The 25,356-nt window shown below is 49.6% G+C and overlaps 2 protein-coding genes across 2 annotated transcripts; one reads left to right on the top strand and one right to left on the bottom strand.

Annotated features, from left to right (window-relative positions):
• The first annotated feature begins 653 nt into the window (after positions 1–653).
• LOC142825130 (uncharacterized protein F54H12.2-like) lies at positions 654–2,868 on the top strand. The gene is made up of 2 exons (XM_075916855.2): positions 654–995; positions 1,855–2,868. The coding sequence occupies exons 1-2, from the start codon at positions 654–656 to the stop codon at positions 2,866–2,868; spliced, it is 1,356 nt and encodes a 451-aa protein (XP_075772970.2).
• Positions 2,869–8,728: 5,860 nt separating this feature from the next.
• On the bottom strand, positions 8,729–11,492 carry LOC149520819 (uncharacterized). Its single transcript, XM_089775062.1, has 4 exons — positions 11,475–11,492; positions 11,284–11,338; positions 11,073–11,132; positions 8,729–10,762 (listed from the first exon to the last, which is right to left on the bottom strand). The coding sequence occupies exons 1-4, from the start codon at positions 11,490–11,492 to the stop codon at positions 10,221–10,223; spliced, it is 675 nt and encodes a 224-aa protein (XP_089631188.1). The 3' UTR covers positions 8,729–10,220.
• Positions 11,493–25,356: the final 13,864 nt, after the last annotated feature.

Raw genomic sequence — 25,356 nt, 5'->3', positions numbered from 1 at the left:
AGGACCGGTTTTGTTCAATATCTTTATTAATGACAGTGACAGAGATGTAGCCGTGTTAGTCTGGGGTAGCTGAAGCAAAATGCAGGACAATGTAGCACTTTAAAGACTAACAAGATGGTTTATTAGATGATGAGCTTTCGTGGGCCAGACCCACTTCCTCAGATCAAATAGTGGAAGAAAGTAGTCACAACCATATATACCAAAGGATACAATTAAAAAAAATGAACAAATATGAAAAGGACAAATCACATTGCAGAACAGGAGGGGGATGCGGGGGGGGGGGAGGAAGGAAGGTAAGTGTCTGTGAATTGATGATATTAGAGGTAGGGAGAGTGGGATGTTTGAAAAGGGCTACGAGCAGACCTTTACGGACGAAATATTTATCGTAACCGACGTCGTATCGCGGGGGCCGAGACCGGTGTACGCGTTAAAAGATTACAGAGAAGAAAAAGTCAGGGGCTCTTTTTATTCCGAAGAATTACAAAAAGTTAACCCTAATCAGGACCACGTGTATAGGATAGAAAAAATTTTAGCAAAAAAAGGGCAGGGTAAAAACAAGCTTTTTTTAGTAAAATGGAAAGGGTGGCCTGATAAATTTAACAGCTGGGTGAAAGCGGCTCACGTGCTAGACCTTTAATACGGTGGGGAAAAAGATGGCCGAAGGGGGCATTTACGTCACCTTACCCAGCAACACCTCCGCCGCGGTTTTTCCTCAGAACACCAGCTCCAATTTTACAATACAGCTGGCCAAGCCTTCAAATTTGAACGGCTGCTGGGAAGTCGCATTATCTGAAATTCATTATTGTCATTCGTGGAATACCCTGTCTCACGAGACCCCGTTTACGATAGCCTCGGAAAAAGAAATTCAACGTCTTACAATGCAGCCCGGTTATTATTCCTCCATTCAGCATTTAGTAGAGGGCATCAACGAATCCATCAAGAAGCAGTCCGAGAACCAGACCGCGTGTCTCGTTTACGACCCGGTGACCAGGAGGGTTTGGTTAAAAACCGCCGGGGGCACGGCTTATTTTTCCGCCGAGGGGGAGCTGGCAGCGCTCTTGGGCGTGATACCGAGCAGGCCTTGCAAGGTGGCACCACACCCCGCCGACATTACGGGAGGGTTTAACTCTTTATGTGTATACGGACATAGTGGAACATCAGTTAGTGGGAGATCACTACATGCCACTGTTGCGTTGTGTCCCCCCCCAGGATTTTAGGCGGGATTTTCCGCAGCCTTTTTAGAAAAGCCATCCCCCTGCTGAGAAGAGGCTTTGAAATAATTAAGCCCCATATGAAAACCGCCGCCAAAAACATAACCAAGGACGTGGTGAGCCACGTGACCAGCGCCATCATGAACAAAATCAGGCCCCAGGAAGGTTTGGGGCTAGCGGTGGTGAGGCGCAAAAGAACCGCGACGCGCCTCCCGTTCACGGGGCCCCCCAGACCCTTTAAAATAAAAAAGGCGTCGGGGAAACGCCGCGCCCCCAGAACTAAAACACGTCCTAAGATGAAGAGACAGAGCCCCGGGCCCCGCGGTAAAAGGGATATATTTTAAAATGTCTTTTATTCATTGCGGGTCTGAAGAATGCACCAAGTCGGAGCTGGATCTCTTTCAAATAGCCCCCACACAAACCAGCATCGAGAACAGTTACTACGTGGAGATTCCGCCCCTGTCTGCTTTAACGGTTAATGCCCCCCTAGAATTTTTTATTTCCGGACACGGAGATCATTACTTGGATCTCAACAACACCCTGCTGCATGTGTGTTGTCGGTGGTAAAAGCAGACGGCACAGATCTCGATGATGACGAGCAGGTGGCGCTGGCAAATTACCCCATCGCCACCTTTTTAACCAGCTGGACGTCACGCTGGGTGATCGGTTGATTAGCCAGAGCAACAACTGTTACCCTTACAGAGCCATGATAGCGTTGATTTTGAACTACAGCCACGGCACTCTCAAGACGCAGTTTTCTGCAGGCGGGTTTCAGAAAGACATGTTGGGGCTCCACGAAAGCACCGCCCTGGTGGGCGTGCGAAACGAGGGCTTCCAGCGCAGGGCCAAACTAACCAGCAACAGCAGAAAGCTGGATTTGCTGGGGGTTCTACACAGTGATTTGTTTTTTCAAGAAAAGCTTTTGCTAAACGGCGTGGACTTAAAAATTAAACTTACGCGTAGCAAAGACGCGTTTTGCCTCATGAGCGGAAACGTGGCGGAGAATTATAAAGTGCATATTATTTCAGCGGCCCTGTTTGTAAAACGGGTAAAAGTGGTGCCAGGGGTTCGCTTGGGGCACGCGGAGGCGCTCATGACCGCCAATGCTAAGTACCCGGTGGACCGCGTGGGCCTAAAGGTGTTTAGCATACCGGCCGGCAGTCGTGTCAGAAACCAGGAAAAGCTCTTTTTGGATCAGCTGCCCAAGCAGCTCGTGATCGGCTTTGTAGATAACGACGCCTTTAGCGGCAGTTACGTTAAAAACCCCTTTAACTTTAAACATTATAACATTAATTTTGTGGCCTTATATGTGGACGGTGAGCAGGTGCCGGCTAAGCCGTTGCAGCCCGATTTTGAGAACGGGAACTGCGTGAGGGAGTACCTGCAGCTGGTGCAGGCATCGGGGAAGCACGGAAAAGACCTAGCGCTTATAATAGACCGCGAAGAGTTTGCCCGGAGTTACACGCTTTTCGCTTTTGACCTGAGCCTGGATCAGGAGGGCGCCGACCATCATTCCCTGATTAAAACCGGCAACCTGAGAGCGGAAATTTGGTTTGCTACGGCGCTGGACTCCACTATTAACATGATAGTGTACGGCGTGTTCGACAACGTGCTGGAAGTCAACCACAGGAGAAATGTCCTGTTCAACTATATGTAACGATGAACACGGGCCAAATAATACGCTTTTTATCGAAGGACCCTTCATTTTTAGATGTTTTTCCTAGCGATATGCTCCCGGCGGGGCATGTGGTGGAAAGGCCCGTGGGGCTGATCGTTAACACTCACCCCCATCATTTCCCCGGGGAACACTGGTTGGCCCTTTACTTACCAAGGCAGGGGGACGGAGACTTTTTTGATTCTTACGGTTTTCCCCCAAACAGCGGTTTTTTTCCTAAATCTATTATGGCTTTCCCAAACCGGAACGCTAGCCGCACAGTGTTTCAGCAGAGACAACTACAGGACCCGCTAGTCGTGACCTGCAGATATCATTGTATATATTTTTTAAAGCAGCGTGCTAGGGGCTTATCTTTTGATCAAATTTTGAAATTGTACTCTAACGATTTACCAGCAAACGAGCGCATGGTGATGCGGTTTTTAAAAGGAAAAGTGTTGCGGGGTCCCAAGCCTGTGTCGAACGTGTTTCAGCCCGTTCAGACGTGCTTGTCTTGTCATGAGTTTAAAGAGGCGCATTAATAAATCACTAAAATAAAACTGAATCATGGTTGAGTTTTTTATTTTACACCTTTAACCAAGCGATTTTCCACTTTTTAGCGGAGGGCTGGTGAGAAGAGGTTGCTCCCGGCTCTAGCCCCGCTTTAAGGCTATCTAAATATTCTTTATTGGTAACATGACTCACGACGGCGGTCGGGGTGTTTAGCTCCGCCAAGGCTTTCATAAAAGCCTTCCACCCCTGGGAGCTTTCTTGTTAGCGAAAGAATAAGGACCCGTTACCCCCCTCACTAAGTCGAGCATGTGAGATCCGACCACGGGCGTCCCCCGGTACACAAAGCCCCCGTCGGCGGTCCAAGAGGCGATGTCTTTATGCTGGCTGAGTTTATGTAGCAATAGTTCGGCTTTTTTTTTTATAGCGAGGGTTTACCCCCTCCAGCACGTCCCGAACCACAAAGTCCTCGGGGCTTCCGACGGCTTCGGGGGGAGGTTTTTCCTCCGACGCTTCTCTCGTGGGCTCAGGGAGCAAGAGACTTATTTTAGTTTTTTCCGCTTCCCCCTGCCTGTTTAACACCAGGTATCTTTGCAAAACCCTTTCGTAAAGTTTCGCCTTCTCGTAGTCGGGGAGGCCGGTTCTTTGAAGAATGTCTTTCATTTCCGAATCCAAGCACTGAGCGGCGGTGGTTCTGATGTTTTCTTCCCCGCCTTTCAGCTGGTCCAACTGGCGTCTAGGCACCAGATACAGTTTTTCAGCATGCTCCATTCTTTGCTCCTGCCCTGGGGCCGAGGGGTGTTTTATCTGCTGGTTAGCAGGCCCGACAGTAGAGGGAGAGCAAAGCTCAGCAAGGGGCCGATAAAGCCTCCCGACTGCTTGACAAGTAGCTTTTTCTTTTTGAGGGACAGGCTTTTATCGCTCAGTTTTTTGATAGCCCACCAGTTTTTTTTAGCACGCTTATTTGGCGCGGTTTCAGGGGGACGTTGCCCTTTAAAGTGTTGAGCGCTATTTCGGAGATGGCCGCCACCAGGTCGTCAGAGGCCACGCGGAGGATAGCTTTTCTTTGCTGCGGTTTGGCTTTTATGAGAAGCCTTAACAGAGCCAGGTTTCTGTGCACACGCGTGCACAGGATCGCGAGGGCCCCCGCTCTTTTGTAAAAATGGGGGCCCTCGGCACAACCGTCTATTTTTATTAGCTTTTTTAAACACGTATATGTAGGGCCAGTCGGGGGGGGGGAAAGCCCGGTTCTTAACCTGTAGGCTTCAGGCGTTGAAGTGTTTAAATCCACCAGCAGGTACCCGTAAGGTCTTTTGGTAGCGTCCTCAAAGGCCTCCAAAAAGAACTGCGTTTTACCGGGATACATCTGGCGGGCCAGCGTTGTGATTTGCAGCTTATCACGGGGGTTTTTAAAGAGAACCATGTACTTGGTATTTAAATTAATCGTTCTGCTTTTTTTCCCCTGACAAAAAATGTTTTGCACGATGTACATGATGCTCAGGTTTCTGTGGTGTACGTATTTTGTAAAGGCCTTTTCGATTTCACCATTTTCAGCAGCAGACTCCATCAGGTCATCTATAATCACCATATTCGCTTTATTGCTAGGAAAGAGCCGTTCATCATTAAAAGTCTCTGGTAACCCCTCCATAAATGTCACCCGTGGAAATTTTTGCAGCAGCTCTTTATACAGCGGTTGCCAGCAGCTATAGCACCAGACAATATTTTCAGGCATGCGCGATAGCAGTTTATCCCCGTTTTCTAACAGCTGCTTTATAAAAAGGGTTTTTCCAGAGTTTGAAGGCCTGCAAAGCAGACAGGAAAAGGGGTGAACGAAGCGGAGCGAGCTTTGCATTATAATCAGTACCCGTACGGCCAGGTTTTAAAATCCTCCTCGAGAACCCTTTTGTCGTAAACGACCTTTTGGGTCTTTTTTAGAGTTCTTGTTTCTATCAGCCAGTGGTTTTTTACTCTGACTATCCCTGGCTGTCGTACCACGATCTCTTTTGGAGCGTCCCCCGCCGGGTAAGCCCTGACGAGAGCTTTTAAACTTTCAAAATTAATGTTTTTGCTGTTTCCAGCGTTGAGCTTGATACCTTTGACTTTCATGCAGGTGTGCCCGCCGGATAGCTTGTACCCGTACGTTTTAGGACCCGCGGACACAAACTCCACAATGTGCTCTCCCTCCGGGATTTCGCTGGTCAGCTCCTCTAGATAATCCCCCAAGGGCGGGTTCCACTCTCCCTCTTTGCTAACAAATATCACGGAGTCGGTGTCGTGGTAAAGACACCGCAATTGTAAGCGGTCTAAGAGGCGGTAAAGCTCTAGACGGGCGTAGGCGGTGGTGAAGCACGCGATGAACACGTTCGTGTTGCTCGAACGGGTGCAGCGCTCCTTTTCGGACTTCCACGACACCACCGCCGTGTCATCGTCGATAAACTCGCACGATGACACGGCGTAATAAGGTACAAAAACGTACTTGAAGAGCTCGTCCGGGTCCATCACGATGCTGGTGTTAGTCAAATTTGTCCATTGCCCAAATTTTCCCCACAAGGAGTTTAAAAACAGTTTTGAAATCTGTCTTTTTGCGGGGTTGACCTTAATTTTATTTAGGCGCAAGCACACACCTTCTTTTTCCCGGTACTTTTTAACATACTGTATTTTTTTCATTTCATCCGTACACCAGTGAGGGAACCCCGAGGCTTCCTGTTTTTGTCTCAGGTGCATTTTAATATAGTCTGAAAACAGTGTGTCTGATGTGCTGTTAAAGTGCCAAACTTGGTAAATTTCAGCGATCGTGTAGCCCTTGTCTAAAGCCTCCACCAGCTCTATCGTGCACCAAGTACCTGTTAAAGCTCGCTCCTCCCGGCTGTGAGTGCAAGGTGCCTCTTGTTTTGTTTCCGCGCACAGGGCGAAGGTGAGCTTACCGCCGAGCCTGTAGGGTAAAACAGGGAAATAGAGCCCTTTCGGGGGGTACACTTTAACCTTGGCGAGGCCGAAGTGGATAAGGGAGAAGCGGTGGATGTCATATACCTAGACTTTAGTAAGGCATTTGATACGGTCTCGCATGATATTCTTATTGATAAACTAGGCAAATATAACTTAGATAGGGCCACGATAAGGTGGGTGCATAATTGGCTGGATAACCATAGTCAGAGAGTTGTTGTTAACGGTGCTAAATCCTGCTGGAAAGGGATAACAAGTGGAGTTCCTCAAGGGTCTGTTTTGGGACCCGTACTGTTCAATATCTTCATCAATGATGTAGATATTGGGATAGAGAGTACGCTTATTAAGTTTGCAGATGATACCAAACTGGGTGGGGTTTCAACTTCTTTGGAGGATAGGGACATAATTCAAAATGACCTTAGCAAGTTAGAGAAATGGTCAGAGGTAAACAGGATGAAGTTTAATAAAGAGAAATGCAAAGTGCTCCACTTAGGAAGGAACAATCAGTTCCATACATACAAGATGGGAAGCGACTGTCTAGGAAGGAGCATGGCGGAAAGGGATCTAGGGGTCATAGTGGACCACAAGTTGAATATGAGTCAACAGTGTGATGCTGTTGCAAAAAAAGCAAATATGTTTCTAGGTTGTATCAACAGGTGTGTTGTAAGCAAAACTCGTGAAGTCATTCTGCCGCTCTACTCTGCACTAGTTAGGCCACAGCTGGAGTACTGTGTCCAGTTCTGGGCGCCACATTTCAAGAAAGATGTGGAGAAATTGGAAAGGGTACAGAGAAGAGCGACAAGAATGATTAAAGGTTTAGAGAACATGACCTATGAAGCCAGGCTTCATGAACTGGGCTTGTTTAGTTTGGAAAAAAGAAGATTAAAGGGGGACATGATAGCGGTTTTCAAATATCTAAAAGGGTGTCACAAGGAGGAAGGAGAAAATTTGTTCCTCTTGGTTTCTGAGGACAGGACAAGGAGTAATGGGCTTAAAGTGCAGCAGGGGAGGTTTAGATTGGACATTAGGAAAAAATTCCTAACTGTCAGGGTGGTCAAATATTGGAATAAATTGCCAAGGGAGGTGGTGGAATCTCCCTCTCTGGAGATATTTAAGAACAGGTTAGATAGACATCTGTCAGGGATGGTGTAGACGGAGCTTGGTCCTGCCTTGAGGGTGGGGGGCTGGACTCGATGACCTCTCGAGGTCCCTTCCAGTCCTATGATTCTATGAAGTACTGTCTGATGTCCCCAAAATCCTTATACACAATAACCGGATGTCCCACGGGGTAACGCTTAGTTTTGTTAACAAAGGGGTAATGGCTGGTAAAATCGTAGTAATGAATCTGCTCCCCAGGCCGCGGCTTGTAATACAAGCAAATGGCGTTAGTACTTCCATTCGTGTTCCCACAAGGTCCTCACCTCGAAACCCTGTTTTTTCAAAAATTCGGTCTTAATTATCGTTCGGTTGTACAGCTGCCCATAGGTCGCTTCCAGCATAGGGTTGAAATTGTTTTCACAATAGCAGACCGGACAACCGTGAAAAAAACAGCCGTTAAATTCAAAGGCCGTCGGTTTACCCTCTACCTTGGCATAGCCGTCTAAAAAGTAGGAACCCACTTTAAGCTCCCCGCCCTGCAAAGCGTGCTGTATGTAACGGTTTTCTGTGTGAGAGACGTACAGCAACCACTGAATGGCCGGCGTGGAATATCTTTTCTGTTGGTTATGGTAATTGTCTAGCGGCAGAAGGGCTATGGTTCACGGCTGTAAAAAGTTAAACCGGTACATAGCCATGCAGATCGACGCTAGCGTGAGGTACTGAAAGGGGTCTATGCACTTAGTAACCACCTCCTCGTTATCTTGCCCGGGGTTTTTAACTATTTGTTTTTTTGTCATCCTCATGACTTCTTTTCTGAACCAGTCACAGGCCTCTCGCAAAATCTCAACGTCTTTTTGACAATAATAGCTCAGTTCTTTTTGCAGATCGAATTCGTTTTGGCGGTGGTGCCGGTGCCAGTTCAGAAAGTCCTTTTGTTCTTCGGGCATCATGTACTCTACGCCAAAGGCTTCTACACCGGGCATGGGGCCCACGTAGTTCTGATTTTTGGCCTTGTTAAAAAAATGCAGAAAATATCCCTTAACACCCTGGAACCCCATAGCTTTGGGTAACTTGCTAAGTTTCATGGGCAAAAAATTTAAAGAATCTATAAACCTAATGTTTAAGTTCGTCACCGTGACGCACATAAGTTTTACGCCTTGCGTGATGGGACTGACGGGCATTTTTTCCTTAATCAGCTGTCTCAGGATAAAGTAACCATCGTAACCTTTAGCGTTATGCGCGATAAAAGTGTAGTTCTTAAAGCGCTTGTCTATAAAGGTTCGTACAAACTCGCTGACGCATTCTATTCCCTTAAACTCCCAGCTGTCTTTTTTATTCAAGTGTAAGGCATACACATAATTTGGCACATGCACCCCTGTTTCTTGCATACATTCAAAGTCGTAAAAAACATAGTCCTCCCCCTCCTCCGGAGACGAGATGTTACGCATGTAACACTCATGGCCCCCCACGGCCTCTGTCTTTTGGTAACACTGAGGGCACTTTTTGCTTTTACACTTGTGATTTTTAGCAACGTAGAAGCCGCACTTATCGCACAGGCTTCTGGTTTTACAATCAACTTTACCGGCCGCCGCCAGCGCCCTGTGTCTGTCTAAGCAGGCCTCGGAATGGCAAAATAGCTTACAGCTGGGGCAGCGCTTTCTTTCGGTAACCACCTTGCAACACTCGGCGCTGTCACAAGTACGACAGTGACCTTTACAGGCGTGCTGGTGTTTGTGGCTGTACGTGGCGTAACAGTAGCTGTACAGATACGGCACCCCTATAAAGGCTTTAATATTTAGAATGCCGTAATAGTGCTTGTCGTGCAACAATACAAATACGGTTTTGGGGTATCATGCGCCCCCCCGTTGTAAAAAAGCGCCATTTACCCTTTTTGTGACACAGCACGGCGATCGTCATGCCTAAGCGCTCCTCAAAAGAGCCCACGTCTGTAAAACTGATAATTTTTTGGGCCGAAAGCCCCAGCTCCTTGTGAAGACGCCTGGCCCCTTCTAGTAATTGGACATCTGTAAGTTTTTCACTCGATAACAGGCCCAGAACGCTGCTGGCAAAGCACAAGTTATTTCCCGGGTTATGTGGGTCGATTAAATGCTTTCTTTTTTTTCCTATGATTTTACTGTACGTAATGGTTTTTAAGGACCTTGCACCCCCGCCCGCCCTGTTTCTGATAATCGTGACGACTAGTCTTAAAACGCCTGTTCCCACGAGCTCCGCGTTACTCTGCAACACCGAAACAATGTTATTCAAAAAATTTGCGGTGTTTAAATCTTCCCAAGACTTCCTCAAAGAAAAGAGGGGCTGATTGAGGCCCTGGGCGTATAAGCGCAGCTGCACGAAATCCTCGGGCCCCACCTGGGTATTAATATCATCTAGCAAATTTTGAATAGCAGTGTTGATAGCGACCATGGCCTCTGCGAACCCCGCTATTATGTCCAGGTTAGCAAACCAAAATTCCTGGTAATATTCGTAAGCGTTAAAGCCTCTATGCTGTCTTATCCAGTGCCTCACCCGCTCCAAATACACCTGGGGGTGTTCGGGAGCATCTACCTCGTCAGGACTGGGAGTTGGGGGGTTTACGGGCAAATCCCCTTCTGGGCTCGGAAGGGGGGTGGCGCTCGCTTGCCTTTCTGGGCTCGGGAAGGGGGTGGCGCTCCGTTCCCTTTCCGGGTTCGGGGAGCCTTTTTGTAAAAACACTTTGGCTTTTTAAATTTTTTTTACCACAACCCTTCTTAGCCTTTTAGCTTTCTTCCACTTTCCCCCCCCTGCCCATTTTTAGCTTTCATAGTTAGTCACTCACGCCCTCCCCCCGGCATCCAGTTTTCCATCATTTTCACCTCCCGTCTCATAGCTAGCAGCTTTTCAGCTAAATTCCCAATTTCTCCTACAAAGTACTGCTTTTGCATCACTTCAAAAGCCAGCCTGGGAAACTTTTTCTCTGTCAGTGCCCTCATAAACTCATGAATGCTTCTTAGCCTCACGCTAAGATCACATAATTCCATAACGCAGTGCGAAAGATCCTTTAGGTCCCTGTTTTTAGGCTTGTTGTTATTGCCCCCTTTTACAGAGCCCTTCTTTTGCGTGTTGGCCTGTTTGTCTGACACCGGCTCCTTAGGGCTACCCCCCTTACGGCGCTTACCCCCAACCTCCAGTGCGACACCGCTCGCCCTTTTAACCCCCAGCTCGCTTTGCTGGAACCCGGCTTTGGACGTGCCGGGTTGCTCGAGATCCGGGGCTCCGGTCTCTGTGTTGTTCCTCTTGAAAGCGGCTTTCTTGGTCTTTTTCAGGGGTTTCTGCACCCTTTCTTCTCTTTCTAAAAGGGCCGCAGGGATATCTATCAACAAACAAACAGACTGTTTTAACACAGGCCCTTTACTAGCCGTTAAATAATCAAACGGGGGGGGGGGGGGGGGGGGAAGAAAAGGCCTGGGGGTGGGGGGTGGGGCGGAAAAACCGTTTTTTAAAAAGGGCCGTAATGTGCCAATTAAGCAAGCTATCAACAAACAAGCTGTTTTAACACAAACCCTTTACTAGCCATTACAAAAGCAAGCAAAAAAAAGGGGCGGGACGGTAAAGAGGCCAGTTGTAAAAACCGTAATGTAATAAAGTAACACCCCCACCCCCTTCCTCCCTGCACACCCCACCTCGCTCGGCCTCTTGATCAGGAATAGCGGACAAAGCGCCGGGTTGCTCCCCCACCGAATCTAAATAAAACAAAAAAAAGCGCGTCTTTTTGGCTCTTCGATTTTTACAAACCGCGCCTGTAACTTTTGTAAAACAAACCCTCCCCTCTCCACCTCCTCCTTAGGTTTTACCAACTGCAGCTGTAACTTTGTAAAACAAACCCCGGCTTACCAAGATTTAACGCGGCCAGGGCGGCCTCGGACAGTTCCAGTAAAAAGACGTCCTCCTGTTAAAAAGCAGTTATTAGCTTTTAAGTCCTAACAACACAGGGCATAAAATATAACCAAGTTAAAAGCGGTTATTAACTTTTAAGCCCTAAGCATGAAAAACATAGTTGCCCGCGCAAATTAAAAAGCTCTTACCATAGTGTTGCTCTCCATAATCAAATTTTTGAGCCGTCCTAAAGGGTCCCAAAATTTCTCTCTTTTTATACCCCTAAATTTTTTACAAAAAGTCGGGGCGCCTTATGTGTGTGGTAAGTAGTGATAAGGCTTTGTTTATTACCAGGTCGGGGGTTACAAAAACAGCCGTTGCTCATGTCCTCTTTAAAAAACAAGGCATTCATAAGTTTGTGTTCATTTCCTTTCCCTTATGTCTGCTGAAAGTTACGTTCCGTTTATCCCCCCCCCCCCTTCTTTGTTTGGTATTTCTTTCTTTTTTTAAATTTCTAGGCTGCTTCACCCCCGATTTTTTTAAAGCTCGTTGGCGTGATTAAAACGTAAACTTTATACTTTTTTTTTTTAAATCTGCGTGCACAGCCCCGTGTTTATTTTTTCCCCTATTTCTGCTCTGCATGTGTTCTTGTGTGACAGGCCATTTTTAAGCTGGTGCTTATCTTTTTACCGCTGTTGAGAGTTACGTTCTGGCTATCCCTCTTTCCCTCCCCTTTTAACCTAAGGATTTACCCACAAGTTGGTGCTTATCTCCCTTATTTTTGCTTAGAGCCGTGTTTCGGCTATACCTTTTTTCCTTCTTAGCCTGAAAATTACCAACCACTTTAAACGGGTCTGTTGGTACAAAATAAGATTTTTAATTTTTAAAAAAAGTTGGTGTGCCGGGCAAGGGAAAAGGTATGTTCTAATTGGCCAGTTAATCAGCCTGCTAGCCCTCTAATTGGCTAACCCGGACATGGGCTCTAATTGGTCAAACCAAAGTCAGCTGTAATTGGCCATTCCCGGTCAGCTGCTGGAGCTGGGTGAGTAAAGTTTACTTTTTTTCTTTTGTTCCCTGATAAGTTTCCCCCCCTTTTCTTTCTTTGGCGTGGCATGCCTGTGCGTGCTAGGGGTTTTCTTTTCTGCTGCCGTTTGCCTGTTTGGGGGGTGTGTGTGTAACTGCTAGGGGTCCCCCCCCCCTTTTTTTTTTCTTTGGCGTGGCGTGCCTGTGTGTGCTAGGGGTTTTCTTTTCTACTGCCGTTTGCCTGTTTGGGTGTGTGTGTGGAACTGCTAGGGTTTTTTTCCCCTTTTTTCTGCTGCTAGGCTTTTTCTTTTTTCTAGGGGTTTTTCTTTTTTCTAGGGGCTTTTCTTTTTTTCTGCTGCCATTGACCTGCTTGGGTGTATGTGTGGCTACTAGGTGTGTTTTTTTTTTTTTTTTTTTTTGCTGCTAGGTCTTTTTTCCCCCCTTTTATTAAAGGCTCTCCGGCCATTCCCTCTTTCGGCCCCCAGAAAACGACGGCCCCTGCCATCTTGGAGCCTGCACCATGTAAAGGGGCGGGGATAGGTAATGTTATGGGGGGGGGGTGTAGGTGATGTCATGGGGCGGGTGTAGGGGATGTCATGGGAGGAGTCAGGAAGGGGGCGGGGTTGGTAGGGGCGGGTGTAGGTGGCGTCATGGGGCGGGGCACCTGTCAAAATTGCATGGTGATGAAAGGTATCGAGGCATTAACTACTACGGGGCTTCAGAAAAAGCCCAGGATCCCTCCTACAAGATCCCTACCAGCTGCCCTGAACACCAAAGGAAGCCAGCCTGAAAGACCGGGGAATTCTGGCACGGCTAAGCCAGGTCCCCCTGTCTCAATGGCTCCAAAGCCGAAACAACCATGGGAGCCTTCGCATGTGCAGGCTCCCCAGGCAGCATTGCCTCAGCTACCGCCTCTGCCTCCCTTGCAGAGAGCTGAGTCGGCTCCGAGAGCGGACCCGGAGCCGACCATCATGGCACCGGCACCCGCACCGCTTCCAAGCCTCTGTGCGGTGCTGGACTATGCGGCGCCGACCTGCCTCCCTCCTGGCACGGCGCCAGCTGCTGCGGCTGCCTCTGAGCCCCCGGCACTGATTAACACCGCGCCGGCTGTCTCTGCAATAAACGCCGGCAGATCAGGAGCTCCGGGTCCTGCTCATAGACTCATAGACTTTGAGGTCAGAAGGGACCATTATGATCATCTTGTCTGACCCCCTGCACAGTGCAGGCCACAGAATCTCACCCACCCCTCCCAGAATAATCCTCTCACCTATATCTCAGATATTGAAGCCTTCAAATACTTTGAAGACCCCAAGATGCAGAGAATCCTCCAGCTGTGATCTGTGCTCCTTTGATCTCCCCGCGCCGGAGCTCTTCTCACTCCCGCCTTCTATCGCTGGCACCGTCCTCGCCTCTCCCGGTACCTTGCTCTCCACGCCGCTATAGCCATTGGCATGGATCCCCCATGCTTCCTCCAGGCTGCCTTCACCATTCCTGGCTGCTGCACCTTCCCACCGCAGACACCACACCACTACAAGCAGCTCTTTATGTCTCCTGCTTCTTCCAGGGCATCAGACATCCGTTCCTGTTCACCCTGTTCTCCGTACCGATACCGATATTACGCCCGTTCCAACTATCACCACGACTGTTCACTGCGGCATGGCAAAGGTCATCACGTTGACCGCCACTCTCGAGACTCCTGCAGCGGCTGTTCCTATCGATCACGTTCTGCTTACGATTATGTACCACGCAGGCGATCTCCAGCTCCACTTACCCCGCCGCACGATTCAGCATCACCACCTCATCCTCCATCAGAGATGGATCACACCGCCTTCAGGGACCACCTACCGAGGTCTTCCATCTCAGACTCGTCCACACCAGATGAGGCAGTCACACTGGGCGACAGCTCTCCACCAGATGACCTCCGTCAGTTCCAAGAGTTGTTTAAGCGGGTGGCTATCACACAAGAGATCCCGCTACAGGAACTCAAGGACAAGCAACACAAGCTTTTCAGGAATCTCCAACCGCAGCATAGCTCATGCCTGGCCATCCCTCTTGACGAAGGCATCCTGGAACTGGCTGATGAAGTGTGGCGTGCTCCAGCGTCGGCTCTTCCAACCAACAAAAGAGCCGACAGGAAATATTTCGTACCACCGAAGGGCATGGAATTCCTCTTTGCCCATCCACAACCTAACTCCCTAGTAGTCGACGCAGCTCAACAGAGGGCTAGAGCCCCACACCTCAAACAACAGGGCTCCGATAAGGACGTAAAAAGACTTGACCTCCTGGGCAGGAAAGTCTACACTTCAGCCACGCTACTCCTCAGAATCGCCAATTACTCGGCGCATCTCTCCAACCACACTTTTGACACCTTTTCACGCCTCACCCCCCTCATGGATCATCTCCCTGATTCTAAGAAATCGATCCTGAGGTCAATAATCCAGGAGGGCTACACATCAGCAAGAACGTCCCTCCAAATATCCGTGGACGTCGCTGACACCGCTGCTCGCTCTGCTGCTACTGCCATCGTTATGCGGAGAGCTTCTTCCCTTCAAGCGGCGGGAGTTCCGAAGGAACTACAGGCCAAAGTCGAGGACTTACCCTTCGACAAGGATAAGCTCTTTGCAGAAACCACGGACTCAATCTTACACTCTTCTAAAGACTCCCGAACAACCTTGCGAACTCTGGGGATGTACACTCCCCCCTTTAAGAGACTCACCATACCAGTACTCACCATACCAGCCGGTACTCACCATACCAGTGCAGATACGACTACTCCTACATCAGACCTCAGTGGCAGCAGCAACAGAGGCCCTTCGACAACCAACGCTCTTGCCAGAGGCCTCAGCGACACTGAAACCCAAACGGCAGGACGAAAATGCCTCCCAACAACAAGCAACAGGTTTGATGCGTTGGTCGGGGGCGAGCAGACAGTCACAGGCAGCATCACGAATCGTACAACCCAGCTCTTTCACCACCAGCTGAGGCCCTTTCTACATCAATGGGCAAAAATCACTACGGACAGATGGGTCCTCGAGATTGTTCAATCTGGCTACCCTGTCCCTTTCATAGCCATCCCATCAACCACTCCTCCCACCCCGTCCCTCTTCAGGGACCCCTCTCACGAGACCCTCCTCCGACTGGAAGTCGACCGCCTTCTCTCTCTAGGTGCCATAGAGCCAGTCCCAAAGGATTTCAGGAACAGGGGCTTTTACTCACATTATTTCCTCACCCAGAAGAGGTCCGGAGGTTGGTGCCCCATCCTAGATCTCCGCCGTTTGAACAAATATCTCAAGAAACGACGATTCAAAATGACGACTTTAGCTGCCATAATCCCTGCATTAGATCCACAGGACTGGTTTGCCACCCTCGACCTCCAGGACGCCTATTTCCACGTCCCTATCCATCCAGCTCACACGAGGTTCTTGCGCTTCGTCGTGGCAAAGGACCATTTTCAATACAAGGTCCTCCCCTTTGGGCTATCGTCAGCCCCCAGGGTGTTTTCAAAGGTTCTATCCGTGGTCACAGCCTTCCTCTGACACCAAGGGGTACTCATCTTCCCTTACCTGGACGATTGCCTACTCAAGGGCCCTTCTGCACACGAGGTCTCCCAGATGGTTCACCTCACGAGGCAAGTCTTTCAATCGCTCGGACTCCTCCTCAACGAGCAAAAGTCCGTTTTGCGCCCCACTCAGAACATCGAGTTCATCGGGGCCCGCCTGGACTCACTTGCCAGCAGAGCATTCCTACCCTTACAGAGGTTTCAAGCCATACAAGACCTCATTCACACCATCACCGTCAGCCCTACTGTTCCACTCATCACATGCCTCAGACAGATGGGTCATATGGCAGCCACAAAATACGTGGTAAAATACGCCAGACTACATCTGCGCGCCCTTCAGTACTGGCTGACTCTCGTATACGATCACACCAGATACGATCTCCACAGGCCAGTACAACCTGGCGTTCTCCAATCACTCCTATGGTGGACCAGCCACACAAACCTACTGTCAGGTATACCTTTCCATCGGCAGGAGCCACTCCACCAAATCACAACAGATGCCTCCCTACTAGGCTGGGGGGCTCACATGGGCTCCCTCTCAGTCCAAGGCCAATGGTCCCCACAAGAAGCAAGGCTACACATAAACCTTCTAGAGCTACACGCCATTTTCAACAGATGCAAATCCTTCCTCATCTACATTCGAAACACCACGGTGAGGATACTCACGGACAACATCACAGCCATGTATTACGTGAATCGCCAAGGCGGCGCTCACTCCCATTCCCTATGCACGGAAGCCATCCGCTTTTGGAACTGGTGCATTCGCCACGGAATAACACGTACGGCGTCCTACTTACCTGGCACCACAAACGTGACGGCAGATTTCCTGAGCAGACACTTCCATGTGAAGCACTAATGGGAAATGCACGATGGCGTCCTACGCGAGATCTTCCAATGTTGGGGTACTCCCCGAGTGGACCTCTTTGCAACTCCCGTCAATACAAAATGCTGCAAGTACTGCACCAGGGTGGGCCTAGGCTGTGCATCCCTGGGGGACGCCTTCCTTATGACTTGGCATGGACCCCTCCTCTATGCATTCCCCCCCCATCCTCTGATCCCCAAAGTCCTTCAGAAGCTGAAGGCGGACAGGGCAACGCTGATCCTCATAGCCCCGGACTGGCCTCGCCAGCACTGGTTTCCCTTCCTGCACCGTCTCTCCGCGCGGACACCGATCCACCTTCCGCCTCTCCACGATCTCCTCACGCAAGACCGAGGACGCCTGAAACACCCCCAGATACAAATGCTGAACCTAACAGCATGGTTCCTAACTGGCTTGACTCCATTCGAATCTCTCTGCTCCGTTCCAGTCCAACACGTCCTAGTACACAGTAGGCGACAAACCACGAGAGAAACTTACCTTCAAGTGGCGCAGATACTCCTCCTGGTGTACCTCGAACCACCACGATCTGACACGCCCGTCGATCCCCTCCATCCTGGACTATGCGTTGCACCTAAAGAACAAAGGCCTCGCGTTAGCCTCCATCAGGGTGCACCTCGCAGCAATTTCAGCATTCACATCACTGATAGATGGTGTTTCTGTCTTCGCCCATCCTACTACTAAGAGATTTCTCAAGGGCCTTACCAACATGGCCCCTCCGCACGACCCAGTCCCACCGGTGTGGAGCCTGGATGTAGTCCTCGACGCTCTAATGAGGCCGCCGTTCGAGCCTCTGGCGACTGTATCCTTGCATTTCCTCACTTTGACAACCGTTTTCCGGCTTGCCATAACAGCGGCACGCAGAGTGAGCAAGCTTTCCGCCATGATGGCCACGCCACCATATACAATTTTCCGTAAGGATGGAGTAGTCTTTAGACTACACCCAAGATTCATACCCAAAATCGTCTCACATTTCCATGTCAACGAACCAGTGATCCTGCCAACTTTTTTCCCGAAGCCCCATGCCTCACCACGAGAAGCGGCCCTACACTCCTTGGACACCCGCAGGGCCTTAGCATTCTACATAGATCGCACTAAACCTTTCAGGCTTACGGACCACTTATTTGTCTCCTTGGCACACAGGTCAAAGGGTCAACGCCTATCTTCCCAGAGGATTTCCAATCTCGTAACCTCATGCATAGTGTAATCGTATGCAACGAAAGGCTTACCCCTTCCGTCCCAACCACGTGCTCGCTCTACTAGAGCCATGGCCACATCTACAGCGTTTCATAGAGGGGTATCTCTGAAGGACATTTGCAGAACGGCGACCTGGTCCTCACATGAGACCTTCGCCAAACACTATTCTATTTCTCTACTCACTCGCTCAGATGTGGCGACTGCGGTGCTCTCCACAGCGGATAAATAGGGACTCCTTGCCCTCCTTTCATTTTGGCGACTACTGCTATGCAGTCACCCATAGAGGAGCACCCGCGGGGATATCCCCGAAGAAGAAAGCGAAGTTACTCACCGCCGGTGCAGTAACTGTCGTTCTTCGAGGTGGTGTCCCCGCGGGTGCTCCACTACCCGCCCTCCTCCCCGCTTCGGAGTCCTCTCTCTGCTTTTGTCTCTTACAGACTCCGAGGCGGTCTCGAGGAACTGGCGGAGGGGCCGGACCGCACGAGACAGAAAAGAGCGCGAAAGCCGCGAGCCTGCGGCACATGCGCGGTTCGGCCAAACACTGCTCATGACAAGCTTCCGTCTGCGGTGCCGGGGCAAGCCCAGCACCCATAGTGGAGCACCTGCGGGGACACCACCTCGAAGAACGACAGTTACTGCACCGGAGGTGAGTAACTTCGCTATACCACCTCCATCTACTTCTCTATTATTATTTATATTAGAGTGGTGCTTGGGTGAGCTAACCAAGATTGGGGCCCTGCTAGTCTATGCACACACCCTAAGAGATTACAATCTAAAGGGATAAGACAAAGGGTGACAGGGAAAAAAGAAGCAAAGACAGAGAGGAAGTAATTTGCCTATGCCACCCCAGCAGATTAGTGGTCACATGAGAACCCATGTCAAGTCCAGTGGTCTAACCACTAGACAGCATTGTGCCATGCTTCCAGGGAATGTTGTTTCTTTGGTGATACTGCCTGGTATGGAGTATATAAAGAAGATCCTTAAAGGGAGGTATGCACACACAAGAATATTAATAATATCTTGGCCTTATATGATATGCCTTCCACAGGAAGAAATCTCATGTTGTTATGTAAAACCATGATGTGAAGTCCCACAACCCTCATGTGAGACAAGTGAGCATCACCCCCATTTTAACAAAAGGGAAACTGAGGCACAAATGCCCAGATTTTTAGATGTCTTTCTGTGAGATTGAAACACCTAAGAAAGGTGTTGCAATGATGAGAAGAGCAACACTTAAGCTCTCTGTCCCAGATTTTCAAAGATATTTAAGTGACTTGACCCAGGTCACACACAGGCAGTGGCAGAGATGAGAAAAGATCCCTGTTTTTCTGCCTCCCTGTCCAGTGCCTTACCCACAGGAAGCCAGGTAAGAGGATCGAGGAGGGAAACATGAATTGCTTTATTCTGCCACTGGCAGGGTGAGCAGTCTGGGAAGGAACTCCACCTGGAGCTCTCTGTAGTATGGTACTGAGATCAATAAAATCATTAGTACTGGTCCCTGAGTCTTTTTGTTTTGGCAGATGTCCTGGAAAAACATTTCTGTTCAGACTCACCCAAAGTGCAGGACATCAGCAACAGCATGAGGTGAGCATAACCACGACCCAGGCAGCAGGGCAGATTTTACACACCTGTAGGGGCTTCAGGAGAGCAAGTTACACCATCATGGGAACTGAGTAAGTCTGAGTCCCTTGGGCTTAGGGCATGGAGCAAGCTGGAAGGGAAGGGCACCAGCACCACCAGACATGAGCTACTTGTCAGTGGTATCCATGGAGTAGCTGCTGCTATGCTCAGAAGAAGCCACCACATGGCCTTCTTCAGCGAAACACTGTGGGGTGGAAGATGGATATTCACTGTGGCTCCTAACAGAAGCACAGGTGACCCCACTGGGGATAGGGAGAAAAACCAAAAATAAAACACCCCACTGTGTTGATAATTAGCACCACTATTACCATACAAGCAGCTGTGAATGAAATGGAGAGACTGGGCCTTTTAACGTTCCCCTTGGCACCTCGGTGGAGAAACTCTCACGTTGCATATCTGATTTTCTCTTTCATCTAGCTATTTGTTTTAGTATGGGGTGTCGTCAGTCAGGGTTTCAGGGTTGTCCTGGTGCATTCCTGACAGGTCCTCTACTCCATCAGTGATGATAAACTTTCAGCTGTGTGCGCTCCCTCTATCTAAAGAGTTAAACCCCGTGCACTTGGATCAACACAGTAGATCTCTGAGAGTCCCCAGAAATGACAGATTCAGGCAAGGATGAAACCAATCGAGCAGGTTTATTGCCAAATGCGATGCATTAACAGTTGTTAGCAGATTGTCTCAACGCTAAGCCACTGCGCATTCTGCAAGCCTTGATAACGCCGCCACCTACAAAAGTGCATAAAGCACTCACGCAACCAGGGTCGGTCGGCGCTCACACTTTGCGGTGCCCTTTTATAGACATGTACAAACAACTTACATCACTTCTGTTGAAGCAAAGGCTTCTCTCTGTTTCGGCAGCTAATCAAACAGCTTTATTGATCAATAAGGCACAGAGTGAGCCAACCATGGTCCCAGCAGAGCCGGGTCCAGTAAGGCTGCTAATACAATCAATCCTAGTATCTTTATACCCTCAGCCAAACAGTCTGACCTCACGGCATCCAATTACAGAAATCATCAATTAAACTGAGAAAAGCAAAACCTTATCAGCAAGATAGTGGGCAGGTACTAGGGAGTGAGGCTCCTTCCTTAACCAGCTCAATTAACACATTCCAATAGCTCATCTTGCAGGCCTCTGTCCTGGGGTAACAGAAAGTTCACTCACTGGCGTACGTGCAGAAGCAAGAAGCTGAAATGGTTTCTGTTATACAAGATGGCTTCTAGCTAAATATGAAAATGATTTCCACACTTCTTAAGTACCAGGTTGCCACCCTCTGTTACCTAGTTACTGCCCCTTGCCTTGCAGAAGGGGGGTGACACAGACCGGGCTGGGTCTGGGCACTGCTGAAGGCATCCACTCAGGGCAAACTGCTCAAAACCAGGGCCACTTACAGCCCCTGACTGGAGACCATCCTCAAACAGATCACAAACCAGTCACACCAAGCAAAACCCCTCAGACACCCCAGCTCTCCCTGTGCCACAATCAGCCCCAGGCCTAACACACAGGTGAGGGGTTATAGAACCCAATCTCACCTACCCGGAACAGCTTCTCCCAGTCCCAAAGAACCAGCCACAGATCCACGTGCAATTTACACTTTGGATCTTACCCACAAGATCACGCTGGGCCAATCCTTTAGAAGCTAAACTCTAGGGCTACGTCTACATTGGCTACCCTAAGTAGTTCGAATTAAGGGGTGTGTAGCCCCTTAATTCGAACTAGTGGGAGGCTAGCCCTCCCCAGCTTGCCCTGGTGGCCACTCTGGGCACCACCAGGGAAACTCGTCTGCCCCCTCCCGGCCCCGGAGCCCTTAAAGGGGCACGGGCTGGCTACGGTGCCCGTGCCAGGTGCAAGCCTGCCAGCACCCAGCCAGCAGACCCTGCACCTAGCACAGCATGAGCCAGCCACCCGATGCCCCCCAGCCCTCCGCCTCTTCCCAGGACCAGGCCGGTGGCTCCAAGGAGCCTGCCCGGGGCTGCAAGAGGCGGGCGCCCGCCTGGGCTAGTGCGGAGATCGTGGACCTCATTGAGGTTTGAGGGGAGGCTTCCAACGTCCACGATCTCTGCACTAGCCACAGGAATGCGGCCGTCTAGGGAAGAATAGCTGCCAGCCTGGCCACCAAAGGCCACATGCAAACCCAGGAGCAGGTTTGCGTGAAAATCAATGTGGTCCAGTGAGCCCCCCGACCCTGAGCCCTGAGCTTAGAACATAAGAACATAAGAACGGCCGTACTGGGTCAGACCAAAGGTCCATCTAGCCCAGTAGCCTGTCTGCCGACAGCCGCCACCACCAGGTACCCCCGAAGGGGATGGACCAAAGACAATGACCAAGCCATTTGTCTCGTGCCATCCATCTCCAGCCTTCCACAAACAGAAGCCGGGGACACCATTTCTACCCCCTGGCTAATACCACTCCATGGACCCAACCTCCATGACTATCTAACTTCTCTTTAAACTCTGTTATAGTTCTAGCCTTCACAGCCTCCTGCGGCAAGGAGTTCCATAGGTTAACTATGTGCTGTGTGAAGAAGAACTTTCGCTTATTAGTTTTAAACCTGCTGTCCGTTCATTTCATTTGGTGTCCTCTAGTCCTTGTATTATGGGAACTAATGAAGAACTTTTCTGTATGCATCCTCTCCACGCCATTCATGCTTTTATAGACCTCTATCATATCCCCCCTCAGTCTCCTCTTTTCTAAGCTGAAAAGTCCCAGTCTCTTTAGCCTCTCTTCATACGGGACCTGTTTCAAACCCCTCATCATTTTAGTTGCCCTTTTCTGAACCCTTTCTAAGGCCAAAATATCTTTTTTGAGGTGAGGAGACCACATCTGTACACAGTACTGAAGATATGGCGTACCATAGTTTGATACTTCCCCTCCTCCTTCTTCCCCCGGCTTCCCCCTTCCAGCTCCCTCCTCCCAGGTTTCCCTCTTCCATCCTCTCTCTTCCCCTCTCCCACCTCCTTTTCCCAGTCTCCCCAGAGGTTAATCCCCCACACACACTTTTGTTAAATAGTTTCTATTTTTGAACACACGTGTCCTTTATTTTTTACATCAGGAAGGGGGGCTAGGGAGGGGTAAGTGGAAGGATGTGAGGGAGGAATGGGGCACGAGCCCCCGGTGGGGAGGACTGGGGTGGCTCTGTGGGCTCCTCGGGGTGGAAGCTCTCCTGCAGGGCCTCCTGGATCCTGACAGCCCCCCGATTGACCCCCCCCCCCACCCCAGATGGCAGCCTGCGGCAAGTGCAGCCGGGCTGATGGCTGAGTGCTGTGACTTGCCGAGTGTGGGCACTCAGGGCACTCCAAGCCAGGACTGCTTTGCTGTCCCTCATCGAGGTAGACAAGCAAGCGGGGAACCCTGAGAACTGTCTGTCCGGGGTGGGGGTCGGGTCCCTTTAAGCACAGCCCTCGGCTAGCCTGAGACAGCAGCCCCACACTCTAAGTCCTAACCTGATGCCCTGCCGGCACTGCTTCCGGCCAGCCTTAACTTCGGTTCAGGGTCCACTCAGTGTGGACATGCTAGTTCGAATTAGCAAAACGCTAATTCGAACTAGTTTTTAGGTCTAGATGCACTAATTCGAATTAGCTTAGTTCGAATTAACTAATTCGAATTAAATTAGTTCGAATTACTGCTGTAGTGTAGACGTACCCACAGTTCTTGCGCAAGAAGCACTGATTTCACACATTAGAACGTCAGTGTTCTTGCGCAAGAACTCCCTGCCAGTGTAGAGTGGCAGCATGTTTTTGTGCAAAAGCACGCCAATGTAGACACAGCCTAAAGGTTTATTAATAGAGGAAAGAAAAGGTGGAGAGTGAGGTTGTTAAGGAGAATACATTACATGCACCAATCACCAAGTTCTTGATGCAGGCCCTTAGCAGAGATGTTACAAACTGCCAGCTTAGAAGTCTCTGGTGTACATCCTATGTCGGGATGGGTCAGCAATCCTTCCCGGCTCACTGTTCCTCGCAAGGCTGCATCTGGGATCAGGAACAGAATTGCAGACAAGATGGAGATGACCACATGGCATTTATATACCTTCCCTGGCATCTTCCTGGCCAGAGCAGGTCACATGGCCCAGTGATCTATCACTGTGTCCCATGTCAGCGGTCATCAGATAGTGGCTGGTATGCAGGTATCCCGATTTCCAGAGACATTTCTCAGGTGTGTATTTGGCACCTAGAGAGCCATTGTCCCTGGAGCCTTGTTAATTAGCATAGTTACTGGCTGAACATTCTTTGCCCATTGCTCTGTCTCAGACAGAGAATCTTCCAGCATAAGCACAGATGACATATTAATACCTCCACATACAGATGTCACACAAGTACATGAGTAGCATATATAGAATCAGTAGAACAGAAGCTTTCATTTGACACCTCACATGACCCCCTTTGTACAGACTTTTGGGGCAAACACCCCCCCCCCCTTGGGTGCAGCAATGATCTTTAAAATCCAATAACGTGACAGGGGGCTTACTTACTATCCATCATGCTGTCAACTTTGACCCGCCCCTGAACCTAGGTCGGTATGTACGTTAGTTTTTGGGGAGTTGGTTGGTACCAAGATGTTTCTATTGAGATGTTCCGCTACTCCTGTCTGGCTTACAATCTGTACCCGGTGCCTCCCTATGTCCTTCCATGCTTGATCTAACTTACACAATCACACAGTTATCAATAGGGCCTGTTTCTCGGCTGCCGTATTACTGAACCAAAGTCTTGCTCACGAGATTGCAGGCCTGCTGCTGCTTTCATGTTACAGGCCTTTATTCAGGCCTGCTGACTCCATGTTACTGACCCTCAACTTAGTACATGGGGGAGGGGAGACAGAGTGAGGAGGGGAAGAGCCAATTACCCTCTCCAGAATGGACTCATTAGAGAGGGTTGGTGAGGACCCTGGCTGTTGGAGCTACTAACACAAAGTGACGCACCATGTGATCCACACCCTCTTCTCCTCCTCTCAATGTATAAAGGAAAAATAGAAAATGAACCCTTTCTTTATGGGACACTTGTGACCAAGACCAGAGCTCAAAATCTCTGAAGCAGCTAGTGACTAAGCAGAGATGTTAGGAGAGGAATTTGAATTCCCTCATTTGTACTGTGCTACTTACCTGTCCACAGAGCAAAGTTAAAAAAAAAAACCACAAAAACAAAACAAGCAGTGATTCTGGTATTACAATTCAGTGAGTACCAAGGCAGAAGGACTCTCACATACAATGGCTCTGGCCCTAGGAAACATAACTCTGAATAACAGGAGTCATTCCCTAGTGGATTAGTGCCAGATGTAACACTACCTCAGAGTGTGATAGGGCTCTCAGGGCCATGGGTGTGTAACTTCTCACACCATAAAGACGCAGCAGTGACTTTGCTTCAGACTGATCAACATTCACACATGGACAACAGCATGTTCACCCTACTGGAGTGAATCACCTGTATGGATTCAGGATGAGAGAGTCACATACTTCCACTCAATTGCACATTGTGACAGGGTGTGGTCACAGACGACCCCTCAGGGGTGCCTCCCGGGGTGCTGACACGGCCACTGCCACTCACCTTCCTGCTCTCTGGGGCTCCTCACTGCCCGGTCCTGCTGGGCCAGCTCCGCTGGTCTCCCCCAGCCAAGGCCCTGAGCTGAGATCCCTGCTCCCCTACCCCACCCCGAGAAGCAGCACAGACACCGAACCACTTCAGGTCCAAGGAGAGTGCACTTTAGGGCCCTTCTTCCTAGGATACCACTCCCCAGATGGGATCAAACCCTGAGGATTAAGTAAGGGTAAGCCCCCTTTAACAATGAAAGGGGGAGTGTGCA

This window comes from Pelodiscus sinensis, chromosome W (assembly GCF_052426305.1).
Source record: "Pelodiscus sinensis isolate ZL-2025 chromosome W, ASM5242630v1, whole genome shotgun sequence".
In the NCBI taxonomy this organism is placed as follows: domain Eukaryota; kingdom Metazoa; phylum Chordata; order Testudines; family Trionychidae; genus Pelodiscus; species Pelodiscus sinensis.
Note: the sequence above shows the minus strand (reverse complement) of the source record. Positions and strands in the feature narration are given on the sequence as shown.